This window comes from Benincasa hispida, chromosome 12 (assembly GCF_027475165.1).
Source record: "Benincasa hispida cultivar pf3 chromosome 12, pf3_genome.v1.1, whole genome shotgun sequence".
Taxonomy (NCBI): domain Eukaryota; kingdom Viridiplantae; phylum Streptophyta; class Magnoliopsida; order Cucurbitales; family Cucurbitaceae; genus Benincasa; species Benincasa hispida.
Window position 1 is genome coordinate 58,060,142 of NC_143489.1, and position 11,629 is coordinate 58,071,770.

The 11,629-nt window shown below is 32.1% G+C and overlaps 1 protein-coding gene across 1 annotated transcript; it reads left to right on the forward strand.

Moving 5' to 3' along the window:
* The first annotated feature begins 5,592 nt into the window (after positions 1 to 5,592).
* On the forward strand, positions 5,593 to 9,542 carry LOC120092555 (protein SIEVE ELEMENT OCCLUSION B-like). Its single transcript, XM_039050675.2, has 7 exons — positions 5,593 to 5,903; positions 6,063 to 6,155; positions 6,293 to 6,741; positions 6,955 to 7,052; positions 7,674 to 7,807; positions 7,891 to 8,367; positions 8,764 to 9,542. Exons 1-7 carry the CDS (start codon positions 5,679 to 5,681, stop codon positions 9,355 to 9,357), a joined length of 2,070 nt encoding a protein of 689 aa, XP_038906603.2. The 5' UTR covers positions 5,593 to 5,678; the 3' UTR covers positions 9,358 to 9,542.
* The last annotated feature ends 2,087 nt before the right edge of the window (positions 9,543 to 11,629 follow it).

The window sequence follows — 11,629 nt, forward strand, 5'->3', positions numbered from 1 at the left end:
TTCCAATTTTAATTTCTAATTTTAATTAATTTCAAAATTAACTAAAATCTAATTTAATTAATTCAAAATTTCAAAATCCAATTTCTCAAATTGAATCAAAGTGAAAATTAATTTGATTTTAATTAATTAAATAATAATTTAATATCAAATATTAAATTAATCATACACCTAATTTTAAACATGAATCCTATTCATGTAATTAATATGTAAATCAACATTTAAATATTATAAACTCTCCAATTTCGTTTAATTTTGATAAATTAAATGTTAATTAATTATATCGAATATAATTAACAAACCCTAATTTGAATTTGAACTATTCAAATTCAACCATAAATTCAATTTGAACAATTCAACTTGATATCATTCCAAATTCACTCAATTTACTAATTCAAGATGTTCATGTTTTACAAGCTAGTAGAGGGATCTTATGGACCTACAGATCATGAGCTCCAAAGATTTGAGATTAATTGGCTAAAACTCTTTAGACCAAATTAATCAATATTTATTAACTATCGGGTCACACCACTATAGCTCGATAGTTGCACTCTCCTCACTGTATATATATTTGTATTCACTTGATTTAACCATAATCAGTAAGTCGACTCTTCACAGGTTGTTTGTAATAACGGCTGGGTCAAAAGTTTTTTTACCCTAAAGATTACAACTTGCTCCTTAAGTTCCACTGATCCTCTAATGAATAATTGGTTTGTGATCCAATCACTAAACCAGATCCCTCTTGGGCTAATGGGAGGGTGGGACCCCTTGTTCAATACCTAGATTTAGCACTTAAGAGAACAACCTTCCTCCTATCCCTAAATCGGGTAGGCGTGAATTCCATCTTGCACTCTATGTCCCCAGCTATCTACCCGATCTTACATCTAAAATGGGAGACTTATTGAGCTGACGTTGTTGAGCCAACCCTCACCTATGCAAATCTAAGGACAATCCCAAATAAACAAGAGTGTATAGTTAACTCGTGATTAAGATCGAGTTGCCTAGATCATCTAAGCGAAATAGTCAGTCTTAAACATTAAACAACGTTATAAAGTAAGAGTGACTTATTTCTTGGTCTGATCTTATGTAAACTCATTGCATAGGACGTCTCCACTCCTCATATCAATACATGAACAAATCATAATCACTTCGTTTATAGCACCTTACAACAAATTGTAACAACTACAGAGTGGGCCGCATCTGATAGTGTTACCAGAATAAGACACTTAAGCTTATTCGTACACTATAGATCATTTTGATTATTTACTCGAACTTAATCCACTTGTAAGTCTCCACATAAAGTTCAAGTATTCATATAATAGCCATGGATCTTAGTTTATTGAATTTAGTCTTTACAAGTGCAATTTATAAATTCAATAACAACTCTATTGAAGAAATATTGAATAACATCTTTATTGATAATAGAAATTGTTTAACTCTACAAACTGCAAATTTTAAGACATACAACCCAACAAACTCACACTTGGACTAAAACTCCAATGGATAAATATATACAATGTTAAGTTCAATGAGAGAAAACAAAAAGAATAAATACAATAAACTAGGCATCAGATACTCATTATTTCTTCCACTTGCCCTAGTTCTATGTATCTCGTAAACCTAGTCTCACTAGGTAACCCTCGAACACTTTAGCCGAGAGGACCTTCGTAAACGGATCAGCTAAGTTATCTTGTGAGGCTATCTGCGTGACTATCATGTCTCCTCTGTGTACAATCTCCCTGATGAGATGGTACTTTCGTTCGATGTGCAAAGAATCTCTTGTCAAATAGTACCTCTGAGCAGAAGCAAGATCATTCCAAACTCATTGTGATAGAATTAACGCATTCACAATCAAACAGGCTAGTTATGCATTTAATAACTAATTACAGGCATGCTTTGAAACTTTCAACAATAAAGAGAACAAAATATATACCAGTTGAAGAACCCTTCTTCTCAGAAATCTCGCTCGTCAAAGAACTGCAATCTCGCTCTCGCTGAGATCGTCTAAACCAACCGTCCACCAAATGGCTACGTCATCTACCCACGAACAGACTCCTCACAAACAAGACAACAGGGAAGACACCACCACTCAAAACCCTCGATATTCTCGGAGTGAGAATCCAAGAGGTGTGGACTCTGTTGGATTTGGTAAAGGGAAAGAGGAAGAGACAATCGTTTACCATGACCAAGCAAGTGGGAGATATCAAGTGTCTATCATATAGACGATGCTTGATCGTTTAGGTAAAGGTACACGATCACGTAGTAAAAGGATAGACGATTGTTTAGTAAAACGCTCAGACACGCGATCGTTTAGAAAAAGCTAGATGATCGTTTAGTAAATCCTATGCAATTGTTTAGTAAACCGCACGCGTGTATACGATCATTTAGAAACTTTAAGCTGTCATTTATGCTCTCCATTTGCTATGCGATAGGCAGTATACACAATTCGGTGAGCGAATGTTTGATTATTTGCAAAATGAAAACAATTTTTATTTTATCCTTCAGTTACGAAAACTAAATGTAACCTCCCACTAACTTATTCGGTTACGGAGAAAAAACCGGCACAATTATCCCATAATTGTTAAAATAAGAAATAAATATAATCATATTATATTTATAACCTATGGTTTAATATCACATCATATGCAATATATGAACCATAGTCCTTTTCTCCTTCTTTAGATATAAATCATATTTATATCATTCTCCTTCAATTAATGTATCTCATACATTATGTCAATTATATCATATATAATTGACCAGTTCAATCATATCATATATATTCGAACTCCCTCTTGTCAATTTGAACACTTCAAACTGACCCAAAAACTGATTCTCAGCTTGAATCCATTGAGCTACCAAGAGGACCTTATGGACCTATGGCTTGAAGCTCCAACAGTACATGAATAGCTGACTAAACTCTTTAGCCACGAGATCCATCATCCGTTAACTGCCAGGCATTTCACTAAAGACTGACAGCTGCACTCTTCTCACCATAGGTAGATCATGGAGAGAGGTACCAATAGAAACACGAGAGATTGTTAATGGTCGATTATTGGTAAGATGGTCAATTTATATTTTACAAATTATCTATGCATCGACTTCCATACTAATTAGCTTTTCTTTTCTGTCTTAATTCAGAATTATTTTGTGTTAGACTTGACCAGCAAACTAGGCAATGACTTCATCGATGAACATATGAAAAATTCATTCAAAGAGTATGGGGGAACTACACAAACACTACAAGAAATATGCAAGTCCTGAAGAGGCACGAGCACACCCACCTGATCGCCTTAAGGACAACATGGAGGATTGGCACTTTCTATGCAAAAAGTCAGCCTTAAATTACTCTAATGAAGTTTAATTTCTTATTTTCTTAAAAAGTGGCAGATGATTGTGTATGTGTTGTTATCTTACAGTTATGGTAACAACATAAATGTATAGGTATTTCAGATGGTTTGTATATTACGATTGAGAATAAGTTTGGGGGATAGGGGAGGGGGAGAGGGTGTTTCAGTTGATTGTGTAAATTATTTTGATTGTGTTAGTTAGTTTGTTTGATTGTATAAGTTAGTTTGTTTCGGATGATTGTGTAAGTTAGTTTGATTGTGTAAGTTAGTTTGATTGTGTAGATTAGTTTGTTTGATTGTGTAAGTTAGTTTGCTTCAATTGATTGTGTAAGTTAATTTGTTTATTACGATTGAGAATAACTTTGGGTGGGGAAGGTGGGTTGTTTCAGTTGGTTGTGTAAGTTAGTTTGACTCATTAAGTTAGTTTGATTGTGTAAGTTAGTTTGTTTCATTATGTAAGTTAGTTTGCTTTAGTTGATTGCATATCTATATTTTAAGTACAAGTATGTTAAGTTTAAATCATGATTGAGTTGGTTTGTTGGTTTTGTTGGGTTTATGATTGAGGTAAGTTGGTTTCTTGGTTTGTTTATGATTTACGTAAGTTGGTTTGTTTATAATTGAGTTCTTGGTTTGTAGGTTTATTTATGATTGAGGTAACTTAGTTTATTTAGTTGAGATTGGTATATTATTGAGCATTAAACTTATTTAAATTTGTATTTTGTAGGTATTTGGAGATTTTTGTTGAAGAAACATCTATAGGCAAGAAGCGTATTTAGGTTGTACATTGTTATCGTGTAATTGTGAATGTTATAGAACTCGTGGATTAAGGTTGTACATTCAAACGTGTTTTCAATATATTATTAATCTATTATGGATATTTACATCATTTTGGCAATCTTAATTTAGTTTATTGATATTTATAAGATTCAAATAGGTATGACATTTGGAAAAAAACAGATCTAAAAAAATAAATAAATAAACAGATTTAAAGAGGTATTTAAATCTATTTATTTATTGTAAAAAATCCCAACGGTAAGGAGTTGGGCAAAGAACTCCCGACGGTGACTACATACTGTCTGGATTTAAAGATATCCTGACGGTCTCTCTGCACCATCGGGATAAAGACATCGTCCGACGGTCACTAACCGTCGGGCGTTAAAGACATCGTCTGACGGTCACTAACTGTCAAGCGTTAAAGATATCCCGACGGTCTACATCACCGCCAGCCTAAAATAACAAGCCCGATGGAGACACAACCATCGAGATAAAAACTAAACCCAATGGTTCAAAAGACGCTATGCCATCGAGCAAAAGAATAAATCCCGACGGTCGGGAGTCGAGTTAACGTATAAATTTCGACGACTGACCGTCGGACGTTTTCCCTTTTTCCTGATAGCTTCCTTTAGGGTCAAGGAAACGCCCCATTCTTATCTGTCGAGATAATTCTTTTCCCTTACGGCAGGACTTCCCAACCGTCGGGAAATGTTTCCCCGACGACGGTTCGACGGTGTTGTCGACGACTTCTTTGCCGTCAGGAAAGGTTATCCCGACAGTGTTTTTAACTTATCCCGACGCCCGCAACCATCGGGATTCAACCAAATTCTTGTAGTGTTGGTTGAACGTGGTCGTTGGTGGTGGTGGCTGAAGGTAGTTGCCTGAGTTGGCTGGCATCACCTCTGGCGGTGGCTAGAGTTGGCCGGTGGAAGGTGGTGATCACTAAGAAAAATAGTGGAAGTGAAGTAGGTGAATTTTGAAGGTGTTCTGGTAATTGTAATAATTATATAAATTTAATTAATTATCCTAAACCAACTTATATCATAAAAGATATCACTTAAAAAATAGTTCTTTGTGTGATTATAGAAACAATTTTTTATATAGATAAAAGTCAAAATATTAAATTAAAAAAATATGGCCAATAAGAACATATCTCAACTAGCATAGAGATTAGTTGTTCGAACCTCCAGTCTACCTATTAGTGAACATCAAAAAAATTAAAATATATATATGATTGTATATATCATTTATTTATTCAAACGTGATGCATCAAGATTTAATGCTACCCTTTGTTTGGCATAAAATAAACAAAAGCTACAAATTATAGGATATGGGCCCACTTTAAATGCTTGTTGGTTAAAGCTCTCCCTAAGCCAGCTAGGTATTGTCTTTGTAGCTATCCCTTGGCCTTGAACTTTGTCTCCTCTTTAATTCCTTCAGTTCTCTAAAGTGCTATAAATAAGAGTGGAAATCAAAGCAAATGCCACAACAAAATCTCTCTTTTCTTCCCTCTAATCTGCTTATACAAAGTTCTAATTTCTTCTGTTTTGTGAAATCATGTCTCTATCAGTTTCCAACCCCATTGCTCCATTGGTTCATCCCAAACATCCAGCCACCAAGGACGACCCAAGCCTAAGGCACTTGTCCGATGAGACAGTCACCGCTCACATTTACACGAAACACCGAGAGGATGATAGACTCAAGATTGATGTCGACAATTACATTGCACTTGTTGAAAGTATCATCACAACTGCTGATCGAATCACCGAGACTGTTACTCAAGTACGTATTTCTTATCTTTTGTTAAAGTAGTGATGTAATCAAATTTATTACTATAATATTCATCCGCTTAAGATTTTCGAGGAGAAGGTTATGTATTATTTGAACCCCTGTTCTTATAATGCCATTTCATTCCCAATTAATATTGATTTTTACTTGTAGGGCACTGAAGGACGTTTGATATTCTCGGATGATTTCTTGAAGGTCAATGCTGTCGATGCACCCCTTTGTACCCTTCACCATGTCGCAAGCCAGGTGCAATTTAGGCTCATTTGATAATAATTTTATTTATTTATGCTATATTTCTTTGAAAAGATTAAAAAAAAAAAAAAAAAAAAGAGGCTAAACGTAGTTCTGTTTTGTTTTCGATGTGATTTTGATTATTGTGTCAGCTGTCTTGCAAAGCTCCAGGAATAGAAAAAGCACATGAAACAACCCTAGAAATTCTTGATATATTGGTAAGTTACCCATGGGAGGCAAAAGCAGTGCTAACATTGACTGCTTTTGCAACTGAATATGGAGACATTTGGCATCTCAACCATTATTCACTTTTAGACCCACTTGCTAAATCATTGGCTATGATTAAGCGAGTTCCTTTGCTTAAGAAGCAGTTAGATTCCATCAAATACCGCCAGCTTCTTCTTTCTCCCAACAGTTTGATCCACAGCTGCTTGCGCGCTATGAAATACATTTCCCAACTCAAGAATTTCGCTAAATATGATATCAAAGAGCTTTCCGAATTGTCCTCTGTCCTTCGCCAAATTCCTTTGGTTTCTTATTGGATCATACACATCATTGTTGCTTCCCGGATCGAGATTTCCAGTTATTTGAATCAGACCGAGTAAGTCTTTTTTTTTTTAGACTTAATTTAAGTTTATAAACAAACCCATACCAGGCCTGTAAATTTATTTCCCACTAAGAATTCAAATGTTTCTTAAAAAAAAAAAAAAATGAGAAGTCAAAAGGTTATCAAATGGAGTCTTAATTTTTATCATTTCAATCCCTTTTCATATTTTTATGAGACAAATCTGGTGACAATGTATATTATTTTCAGGGGTCAATCACAAAAGTATCTTAAAGAATTGGCTGAGAAGATCAACTCCATACTCATTACACTTGAGAATCATCTCAACATCATTCGAGCACAACAAGGTCTATTTTCAGACATGCGTTTGTATGAAGTAGAGATAGGGCCAAATATCTGTCCATATATCAAATAAAATAGATAGATTATCATGTTATAATATCGTAAGTCATGAACTAAAACGTTTAAAGTCTATTTGGATTGACTTTCTATAAGTGTTTATAAACACTTTTCTTTTTTTTTTGCACTTAATCAACACTCATTTAAATAATTTATTAGTGATTTAACATAGTATCGAAGGTTTTATGGTGTTCAAGCCCCTACAATGTAATTTCTTCCTCAATTAATATTGATTTTCACTCTTTGGGATTTCTATCCACTTTTAAAATTATCGTAACACATCAAATTAAGTTTTTGAATTTATTGGTAGTTTAATATAGTATCAAACCAAAGAAATTTTATGTTTGAACTCTGGTAAGTCATTTCCTCTCCAATTAATTAATGTTGATTTCTCCTTGTTGGGTTCTTATACAAATTTTTTAGTTAACCTTAACCCATCTGCTTAAGTTTTTCTTTGGTTAAAATCTATATATAGATGGTATGAAGAATACTTAGTAATTTGTTCTTGATACCTATATGCTAAGTTACTAACTTGAAAATCATATGTTTTTATATATAATATGTTGCAGAGGAAATTGATCTCTATAGATGGCTTGTGGATCACATTGATAATTTTCCCACTGAGATAACATTAGTTGTGCCTAAGCTTATTGAAGGCAAGGTTGATGCAAAGCCTTTCATTGATGGATCTACAAGAATGCAGGTCCTTATTCCCATTAATATATATAATATTTGATTGAATTAATTACATAAACATTAATTTGAGATATATGTGTGGGTATACAGGTTAGTGTTGAAGATGCTTTGAGAGACAAGAACGTGATATTGATAATTTCTGGATTAGATATAAGTGAGGATGATATTAGAGCTCTTCATTCAATTTACGATGAAGTGAATAAGAAAGATGAATACAAGATTGTTTGGATCCCTGTAATTACTGTAGAATCTCAAGAAGAAGAAGAAGAAGCTAGAAAGAAATATGAATATATAAGCTCTTCAATGAAATGGTATATTGTGCCATACACTACAAAAATTGCTGGTTGGAGATATCTTGAGGAGAATTGGCAACTTAGACAAGATCCATTGGTTGTTGTTATGAACTCAAAATCAAGAGTTGAATTCACAAATGCAATCCATTTGATCAGAGTTTGGGGAACTGAAGCTCTTCCTTTCACCAATGGAAGAACTCATGCTTTGTTGGGAAAGCATTGGCCTGAATCCACCCTTTTCAAATTTATTGAGCAACCAAGATTGCAAACTTGGGTAAGTGCTTTTATCTTAATTTCCTTTTTTCAATCCCACATATCCTTTTTGTTCTTCTTCTTCTTTTTTTTTTTTTTTTAATGCATAGTTTACGTCTTAAATTTTTAATTATTGATATAATTATATTTAGGAAAAATATTTTTTTTATATTCTTAAGTTTTGTGTATAATTTCTATTTGGTTTTAGAGTTTCCAAACGTTATATTTTTAACCTTGAATTTTGAGCTTTGTTTTCATTTGGTTCCTAGATTTCTAAATTTTGCACTTTTATTCCTGAGTCTTTACTATTATTTATTTTTGCTTTCGATGTTAACGTTTAGTTAATTAATATAAAATAATTATTTAAGGATAATTGTTTTAAACGACAAAACTGCTAAAAGTATTTCATCTTTGTTAGGTCAATCAAGAGAGGAGCATCATATTTTATGGTGGAAAAGATCCAAATTGGATCCAAGAATTTGAAGAGAAAGTAGTAGAGATTAAGAACGACCCTTACGTAAAGGAAAAAGGAAACACATTCGAAATCATACGAGTGGGACGAAACATCAAAGGAGAGAACCATGATTTTACACTTACACCTCGTTTTTGGATGACCCAATGGGGTTACTTCGTAATCAAGAGTCAACTAAAAGGATCAAGTGCAACTGAAACAACTGAAGATATTCTACGACTCATATCGTACGAAAATGAAAATGGTTGGGCAATCTTAGCCATTGGATCAGCTCCATTGCTAGTTGGGCGTGGCAATTTGATTTTGGGAGTACTCAAAGATTTCAACAAATGGAAAAGAAATATGAACATACAAGCTTTCCCTGATGCATTTAGAGATTACTTCAATGAGTTGAATCTCAAATTCCATACTTGCGAAAGAATGACACTTCCTGGATTTAGCGGATGGATTCCTATGATTGTAAATTGTCCTGAATGTCCTCGCTTCATGGAGACTGGTATAAGCTTCAAATGTAACCATGGCCGCCCTGAACTCTCATGAAGAAGATGATGATGACACACACTCAAATATTTGGTCTATATATATATATATATATATATATTATCTATATACTACTTTACTACTAAATAATACGAGGTTCATCCTACTGCATCTTATTGTACTATATATTTCATCAAGTTTAAGCCTATTAGACTACAATGAATTATTCCATATTGATAAGAAAAGCTTGTTGCTTTTTCTTTCTCTACTAATTTACTCTTTAAAGTATGTTTTCATTTTTTTTTTTGTTTGCAAAGTTCATTACTACCATACAAACGTACTACAAATTATCATGTAAGTCGTAAGAATAATTCTAGAGAAATTATTTGGTAAAGCTATCACAATAAGTATGCTCGGTAATTTTTCATAGTTGAAATTTTCATTGAGATTTTTTTCTTTTTTTGCAACTTAGAACGGGTAAGTTAAGAAAAAAGTTTTTATGCAAAATGATGTTCAAAGGAAAAAAAGGATTTATTTAAAAAAAAAAAAAAAAAGACTCAATTAAATACGGGGCAAAATGTTTAAAATTGAAATTGGGTCTAAAAATAATGTAAAATTAAAGACATTTAAATGAAATACAAAAAGAATTGTTCAGTATATGGGAACCTCCAATTAAAATATGAAAAGAAAAAGTAAGAGAGATGTCAGAAAAAAAATAGTTTGTAAAAAGAAGTTTATTTTTTAGAGTGAAAAACTTTTTAAGTTAAAAATAGTAAACTTTTCAGATTTTTGCACCCAATTACACGCGACCCAAGGCATTAACCCTTTCCTTGAGGATATTTGGCCCATGGATATGGAGTCAAGAGAGTTTGGCATTTGAAGCTAAATTCGTGTTTGGGTCATTGGAATAAAATTTTCGAGATTAAGAAATCAAACTCACAAAATTGGAATATGTTTTCTTTAATGTCATTGGTTTGAGAAAAATTTCTCTTCATCTGTACTTGTTATCATTGGTTGTCGATGACTATATATTTATGTTTTTTTTAATGCATAATTTATGTCTTAAATGTTTAATTATTGATATAGTTAAATTTAAGAGAAAAATATTTTTTCCTATTCCTAAATTTTGAGTAAATATTTTTTTCCTGAATTTTGAGTATAATTTCTATTTTAGTTTTTAATTTGATTTCAAAAGTTTGCTTTATTTTAATAGTGATGCTAAATTTAATGAAAACTAATTTAACTTTAGTTAATATAATTCTTTTAAATCAATTATTAGAATATATAATATACTACAAAGTGAGCATTAGTAAAAACTCATAGATAAAAAAAACCTTTTTAATCTTATCTCTCAATTTGAATTTTGAAGAATAAGTGCATTTAGTCGTTCATGTTCTTTTCTTTTCCTCTTAATAAAATTGTGATGATTTGAAGTTTGCGAATGAAAGAGGAATTGGATTTTATATGGAAATTACTTTTTGTGAATCATAAAAGGTTTTTATTTAGCTTTTTTTTAGTACAGTTTTTTATTTATCTTAATGGCTAAAATTAAGGTATGAAAATACCATTATTTTGTTAATTTCCAATATTAATAAGTTGTTTAAAAAAAGTTGAAATATATATATGCTTACTCAATCATTAAATATTTACAATTGGTTTGGTGAGGGAGGAGAGAATAAGTGAATAGAATGAAAGATTTTCAATTTTTTTTTTCTAAGTTTTTTGGAAATTTAATGATGGAGAAGGAGAAGAGAATGAGAGAGAAAGAGGGAGAAAGAAGAGAAGAGAGAGAAAGAAGAGAGATGAGAAAAAGATATCATGACACTCCGGCATTTAGTCTTTTTTAAAAAAATTAATGACTTTTTAAATTGTGATCTTTTAAACTTATTCTTGAAAATTTATGACTAAATTGATCAATTTAAAACATAAAGACTAAATGCATCAATTATTCAGAAGTCAAGTTATTTTTTCCAAAACTCATAAAGATAAAATGTAAAATCTTAAAATCTAGTATCAATGGAAACGTATATAAACAGTCAGAATTTGAGGGTAAAACTACAACATTTTGTAACCGAATGTGCAATTAGAAATTACTAAGCTCTAAACTCAATAGTAAAAATACATCACTCTCAAATCTAGAGATCAAATTAAAATAATCATACTCAGAACTCGAGACCTAAAAATGTATTTCTTTTTCCTTAAATTTACGATAACCCATTAGCTTAGGCTCCATTTTGATAATGATTTTATTTTTAGTTTTTTATTTTGAAATTTAAGTTTGTTTCCTCTCAAATCTTCTAATTATGTTTTTCATGTTTCTTAAGAATCATTG